The following is an 18,575-nucleotide window of genomic DNA, read 5'->3' as shown; positions in this document are numbered from 1 at the left end:
CATTTTCAGTTGCAGCAACAATAGAAGGTTTGGAATATAATTCTAACCATAAAGAATTAAGACAAAATGCCTTTAAAGCTATAGAACAGTTTCAAATTTTTAAAAAACTCACTGTAAGCTTTCCTCCCACTGAAGATGCGATTCAATCTTCCTCTCCTTTATGCTGTCTCCATTTCATCTAAGCATGACTCCCACAGTTCAGCTAGTGGTACACAGCCTCTTCGTTTACCGAGGCATTTTAAAAGTCTTTCACATAGATGCTGAAGAACACATGCTAAAGCAGGTATGGCACTGTTAAACTGATCCTTTCCTGCCATCTAGGGGACACAAACTGGTGTGCAACTGGAAGAATGTCCTCAGTTACATCCAGAAAAACTTTCTTAATGAAATGCGCATCTCTACCCAGCAAAACAATAATCAACTGAACTGAAGAGTAGCATACCTAGCAAGAAACAAAGCCACATTCTCCTGCCTGCAGGGTGGGCACACACCGTGCGGACAGCATGAAGCTTCTCTAGTGCACTAACCCCTAAGAAGTAAAATATAGAATCACTCAATGTTGAAACATCATCAAGGTAATTTTAGAAGAAGGTGAAGGCTGTTCTAAGATGCTGGTTTTTATTGCTAGTGTTGGCATTGTAGCCAGGTTTCTCATCCTGCTGTCCTCACTGCTGCCTTCCAAATTCTTTTACAAGGCAGACTCTACAAAAGGAAAGCGCAAACTCAGCTAAATGCTAAATATAGTCAAATCCACACACAAAGATCCACAAGTTTTTTCCCAGTCTTTTGTCTGAATTTGTTTTATTCTTACTATGTCCACTAAAACTAACACCCTTCACTAAAACAAAGACAGATCCGCGCTTCCCACGGCTGAAACGATGTGACAGTGTGTTTAGGATCAAAGCTGGACTTCTCTGAGATGAAAGGAAGCAGGTGTCCAGCCAAGGATGCTCTGTGAACTGGCTACAGCTGCACATGATGTAGGCCCCCATTCTGCCCTAGTGAACAGACTGGAGATGAAACGAAAGTGACAAGGCTCCACACTGCTGCAATACCTCTTCACCACAGAGTACTCACAAACAAAAACCCCATCCAACTTCACAGAACAACTCGATTTTATTTTGATGACAAATATTTTGAGCAGCTGTGCCCAAGTCCTCCTTGCCTTACTGCATGCAGCGTGTTTAAAGAGCTGGGAAGAATCCCTGCTTTGGGGATACTGAACCTCTTTGTCACCTAGACAAAAAGTAAAAAAACATAAACAAATAAAAAGCCATGTGCCAACCGATTTATAGCAGTACAATATGAATGTGCATAGGATACCATAATTTCTTGAACTTAAGGCGATTAACATTGTTCTTTGTGAACAGCATAATTAACAGAGAATACTTTCAAAGTGCAAAACTACCTGCAAGGTATTTACAACATTCAAATTAGCAAACTTAATGCAGTATTTGGCAATGCAAAGACACACACAGCATTCTAAGGCAGGCAAGCCTTAAAAAATACTTTGATCAAATCACTTTTAGTTTAACAGGCTCTGAAGTTATTAAAATTAGGCCTCCCAAAATTCCATACCAAGCTGTTTCCCCCCTCCAAAAAAAAAAAAAAGAAAAAAAAGAAAAAAAAAAAATCACAGCAATAGTGCTGTGAACAAACCAATATTTATCAATGGAAAACTGTTGCAGCAAATGAAATTGTTAGGTGATGAAAATCATAGCATTTGTCAGGAATGTTTAATTTTGTAAAGATATTTAAAGGTCTTAAGTGCTAAGAAAATTAGATTCTTTTGAATTAAAAGAAAACATCCATTATTCTGATATTCTAATATCTACAACCAGACCATTTCCTCCTAATCAAAGTTAGATGTATAACCTCAGGTAAGACTGGATTTAGTAATCAAACTACAGATTTACAAACGGTTTTACCTAGAAAGCATTAAATACAAAATTACACCTTTTTTAAAAATAAAAACAATCAAAGATCTATACATTCAGCTAGTGCTCTTTGTAATTATTCAGGACTACATTTTGAATGACATAATTTCAGTTTGAAATTTACATTTATTTTTAGGTTTATTTTTAAGACACCAAACAAGAAACATCATTCATACTACCACTTTTTTTCCTTTGTAATTTGCTTTCCTAAGTGTAAAACAAATCTTCCTTTCACACATTAAAACAGCTGAACATCACAGCAAGCAGGTTTAAGATTTTAATCTTGTCTTACATTCATCCTTTTTCTTTATGCTCTACTTTTCACTGATTTTAATTACTTTCTGAACATTTTGACTCAACACTCAATGTAGTCCTAAATGCAACTTTTGCTTACTGCCAATAATATACAACTTCATTCAACCCATCACTGTTTCCACATATGTTCAAAGTATTTCCAACAGTTATGACAACATATTTGCTGATACTTTTAAAATTTCATTAAGTTTTATTTAAATAAGATGGAAGCAAATTGAAATTTACAAAGCTTAAAATTTTATTAAGGAAAACTCATTGTGCCTAAATTTTCCAAACAAGATTTAACAAAAACATTTTGTCATCAAAGGCCTACAGTCAGTTTGCAAAACAGTTCTGGTAACCAAACTCCATGTGGTTTTTAGGCATGCAGAAGTGCAGAACAGTGCATCTGGAAAACCTGCCAAGCATTTAGATAGGCTGGGTACCTGACTGCTGCTGGGACTTTGCAAGGAATTGGGTGTCCACTACTGGTTTTGATCTCTTGGGTTTTTTTAATCCTCATGTGGGTTTCTTTGGGGCAATTGGTGGTTAGGCTTATTCGATGCCTAATGTCCTCTATTAACTCCAATATTACCTTTTTATTATCTTTACATTAAACTTAATTCCCTTAAAATTGAATTAACAGTTACTGGATCCACTCTTTCACCACCTGTTTTTCAAATTTCAGGTGAAGGAACATAACTCAAACACTGTCAAAAATTCTCTGCTTGTGCAAACAAGACCAAAACCAAAAATGAAGGCAAAATAATTGTTCTGTAACAGCATCTGAAAATATATATGATAGTAGGTAAATAAATGCCAAGATTAGCTTCACTCTGAAGTCTACAGATACAGCACCATGGTTTTGCTTTATTTATAAATCTGGCTTCCCTTTTGATTTTGTATTCATTTAGAAAACAGCACTCTCACTAAAAGGTGAGGAAGGCTCATGTATACAGAATTTAAAATTTTAACAGGACACAGCAAGTCTACACATAACTTCGGCTGCTGTGTCTCCAAATTTATCTTTGAAAAGGTATTCAAGTTCTAAACGACTACACCAGCACTTAGTAATATTTTTATGCACCGTACAGAGATGTATCTTCAAGTAGATGAATACTAGAATGTCCTAGAACTACGTACCAGAGAAACTGAGACTGAAACAGATTTCTTTTAAGGCAGAAGTTCCATTGTATATCAGATTAAAAGCCATAACAATATTAACTGTAACTATTTCATTAAGCATTTAAAAATTTGCATTCATAACTTTTAATTCCTGTGCTGACTAGAACTCTACTAATGTTCCAGGAAGCCCAGCTGGAGATATGGGCATCCTTTGAGGTTAAAGCTATGGCAGAGTAAAGTTAACCTAAACACTACTTTTAATTTTAAATAAAGTGTGCTCATTTATGTTAGTAAGTTATACAACAATTTAGAAAGAGGAAATATGAAATACCGACAATGACAAAACAGATTTTAAAAAGCTATCATTGAAAAAGTTAGAATTCATATTCAGAGGAATTTCAATGCTTAAAAACAGATTCACATATGTTCATCCAGTTGAAGATTAGTGTATTAAAAATGTTAAGAAAATACTCTTGTGTTTCAGTTCAAGTGCGCTTGATTCAAGCACAACTTAGAGGTTGGCTGATATAAATTAAATATTGGTCACTGCCTCAGCAGCCAAAAGTACAGAAAAATTTACATGTTCACAGGATAAATAGAAGTCTCTTCTTTTGGAGGAATTAAAAAAAAAGAAAAAAGAAAAGGGAAAAAAAAAAAAAAAGCTATCTCACTCCAATACGGGAGGTCATCCACTCCAAGCCTTGGCATAATCTGAAAGATAAGAGATGTTATAATTGGTACCAGTCCCATTCCAGCATCTTGAAGGTATTTTCTACTTGTTTTCAGTAGCTGTGTAAAACATCTACTTAAAATAAATTAAATCAACTGGAAATGAGATTGAAAGCTGAACAGAGTAAACAGTGTTTTAAACTAAGTCTGCTTAGGCTTTAGCCACCCGAAAATGGTCAAGCAGTCTATTTTACTGAAGCTTGGCAGTACTTCAATTCTTTTTTCCTTGCAAACCTAAAAGACTCTATCCTTAAATGCTCACAAATACATGGAAACAAAGAAGTTTTTCTTTTTTTACAGAAAGCTAGATCTTTACATATTAATATTAAAAGATAAAGGGCAGGTTATCCAGACTGAATTTTTTCATGAGAAGACAATATATCAAGAATTCTAAAATTATATTACAAAATTAGAAGTGTGTTTATATCAAATACTAAGACAGCATGGGATTTAATCTGCTTCCTAACTCAAATTGCATCTCCATTTAAAAGCTCCATTGCATTTCAGAAGACAAACTTTCCTTTGATTTTCTAGGGATCTAGTTACCTAGTTTATACCCCTTTGAGCTCTTCCTTTGTACAGTAAATCAGGGTTGAGCTATCCAAGAATGCTAGCCTCACTCACACCAGGTTATCTTCCCAAGGAAGAGTCAGCTCAATGATCTAATCTGGGAATGTTTTTTCTAAGTTGATCTCACTACTGTCATAGTTTGAAGTATTCTAAATATTCATCACTTTTTGTTTTACAATACGGAAGAAGCAGCCTAAGACGGCCACTGTTTCTAAAGTAAACCTCGTATTCATTACTTTTCTTCAAATGTCAACTTGGTTAAAGATCTTAGCACATCAACTGCGTATTCAACAGAAACTTTACCAAAACTGGTAGAAAGAAAGCAGAGTTAACTCTTAGAATGAAACAATACAACCACCCTATAAAAAATCACCACTTTGTTCTCACTAATACGTTCCACTCTAAGGAAGTTAATGCCACCATTCACTCTACAAGATATCTCCAAGACATTAGACTATACTTCATGCTAGAAAATGTGACAGATGCTCTCCCTTCCCGAATACTCAGTCAGCTTCACTATTTTGGATGTCACAAGACCACATTATTGTAAAGGTTGTACAACACAGCAGAAAAAAACCCCTAAATATCACACATTACAAGACTGTTTTAAAAATCAAGATGAAAAATTAGTACACTTCACACCATACAAACAAGACAATATCCAACTTGTTAGATGGTATTCAAAAATGGTTTTTTTAATATTTTACAGACTAAAACACTAGACCAGCATTCCATTTCAGTAATTTTTAGCGTAAAATGTGAATTTCAAAATTAGCTAATTAGCCAGATACAAACAAAAGCTTAATATTGGTAAAAATTTTGTTTTATGACAGATCTATTTAACTTTTCATCAAAACTATGCTTCAATGCTAATCAAAAAAGCCAACCAACCACAAAAATCCCAGAACACCTCAACCCTGCAGCTTAGAAGCTTCCCGTAGTTTAGAATATAAAGGAAGAGAACAGTAGCATATTTCTTTAAATACCGGAAGACACAGAAGAGTAAGGGAGTAGCACAGAGAGAGTAGACAGCTATGTCAATAGCTACATACTTTGGTGGAGGGGTGGTGTTTGGTTTTTGGTTTGGGGTTTTTAATAACAAATGGAAAATTTTCATATGAAAGTTCTGGAGTTTAAGCTATAAAAAAAACCCACAAGGTTCAATTATGAAAATGAAAAATTCAAAATGTCCCTGTGACTGCAAAGTTCAGAATATATGAACTTTCAGAAAATCCACTTTGGTGTTTGGTTTGGCGGGCTTCTGAATCAGTATTCTCATTTACCAGGAATTGCCATAGCAAGCACTTACCCTTCTCCTGTCAAAGCACAGCAGGACTGAATGTGCCACGGGTGATCCTTTATGGAGCTGAGGGTGAGGTATGCAGATATCTCAGCAGCCGTCATGCAGCCTTTCATGTCCTGCTTATTCGCAAAGATGAGAACCGCAGCCTTCCGTAAATCCTAGAAATGATTTAGAGTACCCCTAACAGTTATTGTACAGAACTAAAAGGCTATTGTGCTGACTTCATGTATTAAAAGAACTGTATCCAAGCTAATCTACAATTACACTGGAGCATGGAGTTTTAACTGTCTTGCTACACTAAATATTCGTTACAGTAAGACTGAAAAAACTAATTTATTCAGAAGTGTTCACCACCACAGAGAAACAAATTGTAATGTATTACAGGAGTACCCTTTTGGTGTTGACCCCATGTTCACACATAACTAATGAAAGTCTTGTCAAAATACATTTTATAATGCTCCAAACCACTCAGCCAGCGGAATTATTTCTGGTTAAACACTTCAAGTCCTACAATAAATACTATTCAAATGGAAGAGCCTCCTAGATATATCAGTCCCTTGAAATTGCTTTCAACTTCATTAAAGAAGTTTTACATTGATTAAAGCAGTAATAATTTAAGAAAGCTTTCTCAATTCCTCTACGCTTACCCCTAGTGTTCCAAAAAGGGAACTCTAATAATGCTGCATCGGTTTAATAAGTAATTGTTTTTTTCAGTATGGAATTTAGCATGCCAAACAGCAATGAGACAAGAACTGGAATGTATTGCTTTAAAAGTGCAGAAGGGTAAACAAATGCAGTACTCAGGAAGCTGACAGTTGCAACTAAAAGTATTCAATACATTTCAATGCACATTAAATTTTGAGATTATTTTTCTACCAAGATAAAAAAACCCTGAAAACAACAAAGCTTTATGATCTACAGCTGAAAATTCAACCCTACAAGTAGTCCAGTCTAGGCCTGCTGACTGTTTTCAAGATATAGTAGATCACAATCTCCTAAGATTTGAGACTGGAAACTAAAAAAAAAACTACATGGGAAAACTTCACCACAAGAAGTAATTTTTCCACCTTTTTTTGCAGTGGATTTACTCCTTACTATTAGATCCAAACTACAATTAAATTAAATTGTAAAGCAAAAACTCACTTATGTGAAACACAACAAGCCTCTTAGAAAAATGAACTCAACAGGACTACTTGCACTGTACTAAATTCTTTTCTTTCAAAAAGTGAAAGAGAATATTTAGATTTAAAACAACCTTAATTCAGCTTTAGAGTGACCACAAAAGGTTTTAACATTCTATACCTAAGCCACTGTACAAGTTAATTTAGTATGTTTGAGGGTGAACAGTCCCCAGGACAACATAGAATAAAAATACAACCAAATAATTCTGAAGGAAAATGAACTGAAATGAATTTTCCCATCCTATGATATATGCTCTTTAATTTTAAGGAACAGGATTAAAATAAACAAAAAAACCCCAAGCAATTCCAAGTTTTTTTTTTAATTTTAGCCAACTGAAATAGTCAGTGGTAAACGACAATAATACCCGGTTACATTAATATGAAGCATAAGTTTCATTCACAAGTTCAACATTTGCAAAGTAAAGACTCATTTGATTACAATCAAGCAAGTCCTATTAGAAGGGTGCTTCATAATAATTTTTCTGCTTGTTTTTAACTTACATGGTTTTAAAATGTGATCAACATGCATGCACACTAATTCTCTGATTTCTTTTCCTGATGGTATTGTTTTTGTTAACATAGGAAGCATGAAGTGTTATTTGACTGTTCTCAACAAAACTATTATCCCAACTCCCCACCATACCTCATGAGCCAGCATTCTATAAAGTTCTTCTTTTGTAATAGAAAGTCGCTCTCTATCAATGCTGTCAACAACCAGAATGATGAACTAGGGAAAAAACACCAAAAATACAAACTACAAATTACAGAAAGCACATTTCAAGAGACCACTACCATAAGTCTTCCTACAGAAGAGACATACACTTTCAGAGGACACTAGAAAAGAGAAAATGACAAAAGAGAGAAAAGAAAGACAGTAGCAAAAAAGAATTAGAAATCGCTGCTGTAATTCTCCCACATATGCTCCAAATCACTTTGCCTTATAAAATTAAAGGGATTCATTAGCCATTGAAAATGACCATAAAGTATGAAAACCTAAGTCAATTTAATGCTGCTGTGACTTTGAAATGCTTAGCAGATGAGGAGGAACAGTAACAGAATTATTCATATGAGAGAGGCTAGGATTAGCATAGTAAACAGATCTCTTTTCTTCCTCAACTGTTTCCAGCAGACAAAGCTTCTAAGTAAAGGGAAAGTCCTTCTTTCCAAGTATTACAAGGCACTGGATTTTTCAAATACTTGCTAGACAGAATATGAAGAACATCCCCAAAGTATCAGAAGAATAATATATGCATCTGTCCAAATTCCAAAATCAAAGATATTCAAGGGATAAATGGCAAGAACTTATTGCTCTATACCAGATAATGCTGGTAGAAGTCTCTTTATTGTCATGTGTTTCTCAGATGCAGCTGCACTTTCACAGATAAAATAAAAAATTAGTCTAAAATACTAGAGATGAAGGTTGAGATGCCATTATCAGGCTTGCAGCAGATCTATGATGCATCACTGATCTCACCTCTCTACAGAAGTATAGGAAAAGATATAGAAAAAGATAAAAAAGCTGATTTTACAGAGGATGGGATACTTATATAATAAGTAATATCTACAAGAGGTCTCTGCTTCTAGTAGAAATGGCAAGAAATGAAGTCTAGAATATTTTACATCAATGTAGATGCCTCAAAAAGACTCCTCAGTGATTATATGTGCCTTTTTGCATTGATAACCTCTTGGCCTCAAAAAGACTGTCATAAAAAACCAAACCCCACAATTCAGCTGTTGCTGAATTCTACTCCAACCTTTTCAGCAACAGCAGCTCTGCCAGTACCTCATGAGTAGTGCACAGCAAGACTTTCCTTCCTCCTCTGGATAAAAGCTACGGGCTGATGAGCTTTTTAAATACTGCTGCCTAGGCTTAGGGAAAGTTTCATTCCTTGTCCTTAATTATCATTATTTCAAAACCATTTCAGACTGGATGCACAGAAGTCCAGTTGACCACTGCAAATCATCACAAAATTTGCACATTACATTTCAAAAATTTCTTTTTAATCTACTTTAAAAAGCAAGCAAAAATCTGATCGAAAATATATTTACCATTTGATTACCTAGGAAAAATCTAACTTCACAGTTTATAGCACAGATCGTAACATTACTGTAAAGTATACAGAAAAAATACATCAAATATTACCAGAAAAATGGCTACATACCAGATACTTCACACTTCTTGAATTTATTCTTCCTCATTAAAATGTAAAAATAATACAGCTGCAATCTTTACAAAAGTCTACAAATATTCCTAATAAATAAATATAATTTCAAACAAACTTAATTCGATTTGCAGATTTCAAAGCATCTTCTCATACCTCTGTGTTTGAATAATAGGTATTCCACGATGACCGCAATGATTCTTGTCCTCCAATATCCCACATTAAGAAATGAGTGTTTTTCACCACTATTTCCTCTACATTGCTTCCTATGGTTGGAGAAGTATGAACCACTTCATTCATTAAGCTAAAGGAAACAATATCACACCATAAGGACCAGTCAGTAAAATCCACAAGGCTTGTTACAGTTCAGATGTAACAGTTTTTCTGTAGAAAAATAAGTCTGCATCACTGACAAAAAATATTGAAAATTAGGCGCATTTCAAAAAAGCTATACATTTGAACTTTAAAAAGGATTGACTGTAGTCATGCTTAAAGAAATCAGCAATGAAAAATAAGTACATAAAAGGCATAACAAATGGATAAGCATCTGTTTCAGGAGGACTGTCTTTCTAAAGGACATTAACAGACACTCAAAATGCACTTGTTTTAAAGTAGGAGCTGCCATTCTAAAGATCCTGAATACAAAACCATTAAACTGTGTAAAACATCAATTGGAATATAATTTTATCAAAGCACTCTACTTAGTAACTAGATACTAAATCACAAAGGATTGTTTGATTACACAGCTGAAAATTTCTCAGTTCCACCTTTAAGCTTGCTCAAAATGTTTATGAATAGAAAGTCAATTTGGAAAGCACACTATGCTGCTTTGATATCCAAATATAAGGATATTAATTTAGCTACACCCTCCTCCTTTTCCACAATTACCATAGTAATTATGGTCCTGACAACACTCTTGAATTATTATGGATATTCTTGTAATACTGCCAAGATTTGGGTGCAATAATGCTACTGAAAATGAGTAAGGCAGGACCTGGGCAAGCTGAAGTATAATTTTTAGGAATTCTCCATCACAAATTTTAGATGGAGAAACATTGGAGTTGAGAAACATTTGGAAATATTTCTGGATTTTTGCAAAGTGGCTGGAATTTCCATTAATTTAAAAACTGTGTTCTTTTCTGCAGTTACTGGCAATAGGACTATTTCTATGAATACAAATTCAGACAGGCTTTCATGGGAAAAAATCCGCAGTTCACTCTGTGCTTAGATGTACAAATTTGTTCAATTTACAGGTTAGTTTTAAACTACAGCAGTTCCTTCACTTATCCTTTAAATATTTACTCTCCTTAGAACAACTAATACCATTAATGTACAAAGTGTGATCTAGAACCCTAGAAGTTCCACCAGGTTACAAAGCTTCATTTTCAAAGATCAAACAGTGACAAAGAATAAAATGCAAACAGAAAAACAATTAGTTCATATACTTACAACTGGTAAAGTATAGTAGTCTTTCCAGCATTATCAAGTCCCACTATGATTACTTTGTGCTCTGCATACACACACACACACACACACACACACAAAAAAAAAAGAAAAAAAAGAAAAAAAAAAAAAAAGTTAGCAAAACCAGCAATAATTATAATTCTGGTTAATCACTCTCCCTTAGTGAAGAAAGCAACTGCTTCTTTCTCTTATTTCAATACCTTACACAGATTAGTGGTGACTTCAGGACAGAAAAAAAGCTAAACCCACCCTCATCTTTTCTTGAGACTCCAGTCTCGGGCAAAGTCAGTGCTGGAAATCTAATAAAGGTATGGTTACCAAAGATTACCTCTAACATATAGTTTTAGAAAAAAATGTACAATGAAAAAAATATAATCCACACCAGTGTATCATGCTAAGAACACCAACAAATATCCAAAGACTGCAAAAGATACTACCCTAACATTCAAGGATGAGTAAAACCCATTTGTTAAGGTACCACAGTAAAACCTAAGAGGAAACTGTATTTTGAACAGGCCACAGATTCTAACTTTGCAACTTCTGAACTGAAAAGTCACAGAATGATAGAATGGTCAAGGCTCAAGACACTTCTGGAGGTCATCTGGTGAAATCTCTTTGCTCAACCAGGCCCATGGCGCCAGTGGCCTAGGACCATGTCCAGATGGGTTTTGCAACATATCCAAGACAGAAACTTCAGAGCCTCCCTGGCCAGCCTGGGTCACTGCTTAGTCACCATCACAGTGAAAGTCCTTCCTGATGTTCAGAGGGAACTTCTGTTTCAGTTTGTGCCCACTGCCCAGTCCTGTCACTGGGCACCACTAAGGTAAGTCTGGCTCTGCCCTCTTTTTGCACCTCTTCCTCTCATATGCAAGATGCTCCAGTCCCTTAATCACCCTTGCAGCCCACCACTGGGCGCTCCCCAGAGTGTCCATGACTCTCTTGTACTGAGGAGCCCAGAACTGGACATGGTACTCCGGGTTAGGCCTCATCAGTGCTGAGCAGAAAGGAAAGATCATGTGCCCTAACCTGCTGTAAAGTCCAGCATACAAAGTAGTGATCTTCCAATTGCTGCAATACTGTTTTTTTTTCCAGGCATGAGGGAGACAAAACAGAAATCAACCGAACAAACAAAACGAGTAAAAAAAGTCCTCCAGAATTTATATGCTTCTCTGTAAATAATCCCTCTTAGAATCTCAAATCCAGTAGCACAATCACTTAGAATGGTGGTTCTTTTGCTACATGTGTGAAGTTACAACATACTGATCCAATTACTGAGAAAAAAAGCAAATCATTTGATAGTGAAGAATTTGCAAATGGATACATAAAACTGTGAACAAGCTCACTTTTAAAGAAACAATATTTACAATTCTAGGGCACTTATTTCAAAGCAAAACATGGTTCACAGTTTAAGGATTTCCTACAAAATACCGTATTTGACCTACAGGATAAAAAAAGTTACTAAATCAGATCTATCATAAGTTGAAAATTGATGGGTTTTACCCCCAAAAGTGGGTGGTTTAAGGAGAAATTGATGTGTTTTGGTTAAAAATCTATTTATATATAGTAATCTAGGTCTTTTTATACCGCATATTATTGTAATATAACATTTTCCTGTTTGGAACTTTTTAAAGTTTTGCTATGCAAAAGGGTCATAACAGATGGCAAAATGTATTTTCTTGTGCCAGTTCCCCTACCACTGCATCCTGTCAACATATTCTAAGAAAAGAACACGTTCTGCCTATAAATGCAGGAATACTTTTAGCCCCGCTAACAGCAGCATCAGTAATTTATAACCTTTTTCAATACATAGAAGTATTAAATCCTCTCTACTTTCAATGCTAGTAAATCATGCCTAGTAGCTTGACTGCCCATCTCTTCTTCAAATATAGTTAAATTTAAAGAACTTTCAAAGGTCAAACACAGAAATACCCTTCCGTTGTTTCCAAGCCAGACGTTGTCAACCATTGCCAGGAAGATGATTCTACTTTTACAGCATTCTGCCTAAGTTGTTTTCAAGAAAGAAAAGAAATTCCAGTAAGGCATTACACTGCTCTCTCATCTTATCAGAGCATATCATCCTAGGCATGAATGATTGGAGTGTTGGATGATACAACATCACACTGCTGTAAGTAATGAAGAAAAAACCTCATTCAGATGGCTGCTTTTGAAAGCCACTGGTGTGAATGGTCCAACACTAACTGGGAAGAAAAGGCACAGCTTATCTGTGTTACTTCATAGTCAAATGGTGTTTTACACAGTGATTGAATAAGCACAAACAATAAACAGTCACACAAGTGTTAATTAATAGTGATCTTGGCATGAAAATAGTAAGATTAAATCATGGCTACTTCATACAAGCAGCAGATTCCAGAACCATAGTAATACAAACTCTTAACTTACAAACATATTCAAAAGTTGTATTTCTGTCTAGTTTGATGAAAATACAGAAAATTTACACACAGATGTGCATTAGAGGAAAAACATGAGCTTAAAAACTACCAAACTATGACAGGACAGAATTTTACCACGACAACTACTCGTTTATAAGAGCAACTAGGAGAAGACAGATGCCACATTTAGGAGGAAGGTCAGTTACTGGGTAAATCATAAGCAGGGATTTATTTGTGTTCTGTACTTACAGACTAACCCAAGTTTCTCCCTTTCACTGGCTGGTATTCAAACTCATTTAAGGTTGTATTCATGAATATCTTCCCAGTCCATCATGTTCTTGGCAAAACAAGAAGAAAATCCATAACAAAGGTGAGAGAGCAGAAGAGAAGAGTCTTTATTAATCACGTAGGAAGAGGGTGGGAAGATGGGGAAAACAGAAGCAGGCATATGCAGGGGAAAAAATAAAAGACAGTATTAGACTACTCCTTAAAAGAATCCAAGGACTTCTTAGTTTCATCAAGCATTTCTAGCACACTGTTTAAAAAACTGATATGTAATGTGATCTAAAAAAATCTCTGGCAGTTTATTACAAAAACACAAGACAGTGAAGATTATCCTCTTGCAGATGTTAGAAGAAAGACTTCTCTTTTCTTCTTCTTGCTGTTTTCTTCCCTTACTCATCTATATTTCTCTGTGGTAAAAGGGCTCAAACCTGAAGGTTCAATTCTCCCAACATGCCTTTTCCTCTATTTTGCAAAAGTTAAAAAACCCCCAAAAAACAAAAACCAAAAAATTCTAAACACTTTAATAATGAGACCGCTAACATATTTGGAAGAAATGACTATTGAATAGGTACCAATGGCTTTCAGGCTATGAAACAAAATGCTCATGTGTTCCAAAGAAGAAGCTTGGAGGCCTCAGAGATGAAGCCAGAAATCAGATAGCAGTTTGCTAGAAAGAAAGCAGGAGGTATAGCATAATTATGGAGGTCAAAGAGGTTTCAATACAAAGATTCATTCTGCACATTAAGAGCTAACTTAAGAGTCTTCTCTTAGGCACAAAAGAACTGCTAAAAAACATTTTGTATGCCCAAACTTGATTACAAGAAAGTAGAGAAACTGTCAATAACTTTTAGCAGTCAGCAGAACCAAAAGCCATTTGGTTTTCCAGATAATGGTATCTCCTAACCTGACTGGGAACTGCCAGTAAGCCTAAGTGAAGTAACTGTGGAGTTACAGAAGTTCAAGCATCTTGAATTAGAACTTACCATTATTTTTCTTAAAGCAATTTTTAAATAACTGCAGCAATTATTCAGAGCAACCTGTAAGATCCAGAATAATTACTGTTCCAAAAATAAGTAAACCACAGATTTGTGAGTTTCTCAAAGAACTCTATCCACCACATTAAAAAAAAAAAAAAAAAAAAAAAAAAAAAAAAAAAAAAAAAAAGGTATTGATAACTGTCATTTAGCTTTATCAGGGTTGCTGACATTCACTTCTATTTTTAATCCACAGTTTAAGAGCTACCTTGGTAATACTGATGGAATGATAAGTCAAGCAAGTTTTACTCAGACATGTATTAACAAAGGCACTAATTTAATGGCTCCACCATCTATCCACACTACTACATGCTGCTCAGAAGAATGTGCTACTTGACTACTGAATCATAGCTTCAGGAGGTCATTTTTGAAACCTGATTTTTTTAAACTTCTAAAAGTAAGTTACTAAGAGAAGTGAATTCAACTGGACTTGTATCATTTACTAACTAGACTTTAAATGGCTACAGAGCATATTTTAAATGAAAACAATACTTGTGTAATTTTTTTGGCAATTTCAAAAAAAAAAGGAAAAATTATCAGGAAGCCATTGGAAAGTCACCTAGAAAAATGACAAGTCTATTTTAAAGACAACGGTTCCTTTTATGAGTATCAATATTTTAGTTCATATCATTCAATTACTACCTGATTATGAGAATATATATTGAGAGCTGAAAGACTTAGGCACATCTCATCCCCCATGCTCTACTTGATGTAATGCAGATGGAACTTTCAAATCTTTGCTTAGTTTCACCTTTCCTTTTGCCAGTCTCAAGTGCTGCAGACTATCACACAATTCACACCAGCCACGAGAACTGATACCATGGATCCTCACACAGGGAACCCTATTTGCATCTTTGGAATACTCCCCTCTGAATAGCCAAAATCAACATGTAAGTTACTGTGCTAGTCTGCTCAACAAGCAGCTTCACAGGACACCCTGTGCATTCTCCAAGGAATTAACAAGAGAAGAATGCACAAATGCACAAATCCAGAAGATTTGATATTACCAGAAGAGCAACCAAAATCAACTCAGAAATTACTATCCTTTGTTATTAGTAATGAAATTACCTAGAAAAAATAGTTGTGTAGTTGGAAAATAATTTCCCATTAGGTCAAAAATTTCTGTTTGAAGCAAATTTTCTAGAATGAAATTTCAATTTTGGACATGAAAAAAACTCACTTTCCTTTCTATGGTTACACAAAAAGAGGACGTAAAAAAACCCTACAAAACAAAGCAAAAACTTAACAAAAGACAAATCCAGCACTAAAACAAGATCAGCACACACCCTAAAAGTCTCTTATTGGGATAAATGCCAAAGAGTAAATATTTTGTGACGTAATCTCATCTATTTAACCGTGAGACTAATTTTTCATTAACAATTTAAATACATGAATGTATTACGTTCACAGTGAGATTTTGACAGTGTTTTCTGTGAGAAACTCCTAGAAACGTCTCCTATGTTCATGCAGCCAATGCCAGCCAAGGCCATCAGCAACAGGTGTAATGCCTCTGGGATAACATACTTAAGACGGGAAAAGGTTATTGCACAGGTGTAATTACAGACAGAGAAACGAGGAGTGAGAATATGTGAGAGAAACAACCCTGCTGACACAAGGTCGATGCAGAAACAGGGGGAGGAGGTGCTGCAGGTGCCAGAGATCCACCTGCAGCCCATGGTGAGGCAGCTGTGCCCTTGCAGCCACTGAGGTCCATGGGGGAGCACAGATCCACCTGCAGCCCATAGAGGACTATGCTAGAGCAGGGAGATCCCAAAGACAGCTGTGACCCCACTGGACACTCATGCTGGAGCAGGCTCCTGGCAAGAACCTGTGGACCAGTGGAGAGGAATCCACCCTGAAGCAGGTTTGCTGGCAGGTTTGTGACCTCGTGAGGGTTCCACGCTAGAATGGCCCATCCCTGAAGGACTGCATCTCGTGAAATGGACACATGCTGGAACAGTTAGTGCAGAATCGTAGACCTTGGGAAGAACACACATTGGAGAAGCCCATGGAGGACTGTCTCCCATGAGAGAGATCCCACACTGGAACAGGGGATGCAGCCCCCCCCAATAAGGAAGAAAGAGCGGCAGACACAACATGTGATGAACTGACCACGGCCCCCATTCCCTGTTCCCTCCTGCAGGGAAGTGGTAGAGAACCAAAAATAAAGCTAATCCTGGGAAAAAAAGAGGGAGGAGTGGGGGGCTGGTGTCCAAAAGACTCGGTTTTATTTCTCATTAACCTGTTCTGATTTGATTGGTAATGAATTATATTAGTTTCACAAATTGAGTGTGTTTTGCCTATGATGGGAACTGGTGAGGGATCTCTCCCTACCCTTACCTCAATCCAGAAACCTTTTGCTGTGTTTTCTCCCTGTCCAGATGAGGAGGGGAGTCATAGAGCTGCTTTGGTGGGCATCTGGCATCCAGTCAGGGTCATTCACAATGAAGAAAAGCTTTTTTTCCAGGAAATAATATACAATAACCAAGACAATGTGTTTTCCTGAAGATAAATACTGACATCATAAGCTACTATAGAGGCAAATACTAAATGCCACCAGTTATCTCCTGATCAGTTCCCTGCTTATAGACCTCTCTGGAGTCTTTTGAATACTTGGAAGAAAAGGAGCTGCAGATTGCACTACTTGATGAACACACACACAAAAAAAAAAAGTTACTTAAGATTTTTCTGGAGAATAGAGGAAACATTGAATTTTGCCAAATAGGTTTGACAGTTCAGGAAAATAAGAAATTAGCAACAAATTGAGGAGACTCTGTTAGAAGACTTCAGGAATGATGTGGTAGGATAGTGTATACATGAGAAAAATAAATAATCTGGGATTGGATCCCAATCCCATCCCGTGAAAGAGACAGTTTGATATACAGCTGCCAATGTGTGCACACACTGAGGCTCTGCTCTGGTACCAACAAAATTAGAATGGGTTATGTGCAATCACAGGGACAAAACTATGAAAGTACCATGGTGTATCTGCCTCCAAAACTTGTGACAGAGCATTGTACAAAAAAGACTTATCTGCATTTTCAATAACTTTAAAGTGGTAATGAGGTATACGTATATTTTGAAACTTGATGAGAGAACAATTAACGTATTATTGTTTGTATTGTTTTTCTTTGAGGCCCTGAGCTTGGAGCAGGCAAAATGATGTTACTGTTAACTATTTAATTTTCTAATCAAAGCTGGCTAGGTAAGGAAAAATCATTAAAACAAGTAAATAACAGATAAACCATAATTTTCTACTTTTATGATAACCATCTGATGTAAAGGTGGTGGCAGTCGCAAATTCTGAACTCTGGATTAGAACGTGAACCGTGATTACGGGCCTGGATGAACTGGGCAGGAGAGCACAGAAAGCGATACTATCCCCTTACGACCTTCTAATTTTTGGCTGCAGAACTGATTTTCTTGGGTCACTAACTGTATTTAACTAACAACTTTGGCTCGAAGGCCCTACATGTTTGGCGTTCTTCTTTTCCTTTTAATTAAAGACTAAAAAAATAACATGATTTTAATAACAGATCCCGACTTAAAAAGCAGGATCGGCGATGCCAAGACGGACCGTCATCGTCCATCAAAGCTTCAGCCGTCCTGGCCGCCGCGGATGCCGGGCGCGCACCGCCCGAAGGGCTCCCGGGGCAGACGACGCGCTCAACGCGGCCAGGGAGGAGGGGAGAGGAGGGGAGAGGAGGGACCACCTCGGCAACTCAAACAAAGCGACCTCGAGCATGAGGCGCGGCGGGACCAGCGCTCACAGCGCTGCACAAAGCACAACCCAACTTTTGGCTGGGCGGGCCTTTAGGGGAAGCCCGGCAAGCGGAGCCGGCACCGAGCCCCCACGGCTGCCCGCGGCCCCCGCAGCCCCGCGGGCTCCACTCGCCGCCCGCCCCGCCGCCGGCTCGGGCCCGCGCGCCCACCTTGGCTACCGAAGAGGCTCCACAGCTTGGCGAAGATTAGGCCCATGCCTGGCCTCGGCTTCCCGCCGAGCGCCCGGGGCACCCCGAGCTCAGCCAGACGGCGGCGGCGGCAGAGGCTCCCCCAGCTCCCTTGGCAAAGGCTCCCGCAGCGGCCCCGGCAGCGCCGAGC

At 37.1% G+C, this 18,575-nt stretch overlaps 1 protein-coding gene across 2 annotated transcripts; it reads right to left on the bottom strand.

Moving 5' to 3' along the window:
- Positions 1-2,465: 2,465 nt before the first annotated feature.
- On the bottom strand, positions 2,466-18,556 carry ARL5B (ADP ribosylation factor like GTPase 5B). 2 transcript variants are annotated; one of them, XM_040084115.2, is made up of 6 exons: positions 18,407-18,556; positions 10,751-10,811; positions 9,458-9,605; positions 7,783-7,866; positions 5,965-6,116; positions 2,466-4,067 (listed from the first exon to the last, which is right to left on the bottom strand). In XM_040084115.2, exons 1-6 carry the CDS (start codon positions 18,450-18,452, stop codon positions 4,019-4,021), a joined length of 540 nt encoding a protein of 179 aa, XP_039940049.1. In that variant the 5' UTR covers positions 18,453-18,556; the 3' UTR covers positions 2,466-4,018. The 2 variants fall into 2 exon arrangements, with proteins under 2 accessions (XP_039940049.1, XP_058279388.1); XM_058423405.1 differs by lacking the exon at positions 18,407-18,556 and adding an exon at positions 13,405-13,492.
- Positions 18,557-18,575: the final 19 nt, after the last annotated feature.

The sequence above is a fragment of the Hirundo rustica genome, chromosome 1 (assembly GCF_015227805.2).
Source record: "Hirundo rustica isolate bHirRus1 chromosome 1, bHirRus1.pri.v3, whole genome shotgun sequence".
Taxonomy (NCBI): Eukaryota; Metazoa; Chordata; class Aves; order Passeriformes; family Hirundinidae; genus Hirundo; species Hirundo rustica.
The sequence above is the reverse complement of the archived record's forward strand: the minus strand, read 5'-3'. Positions and strand labels throughout refer to the sequence as shown.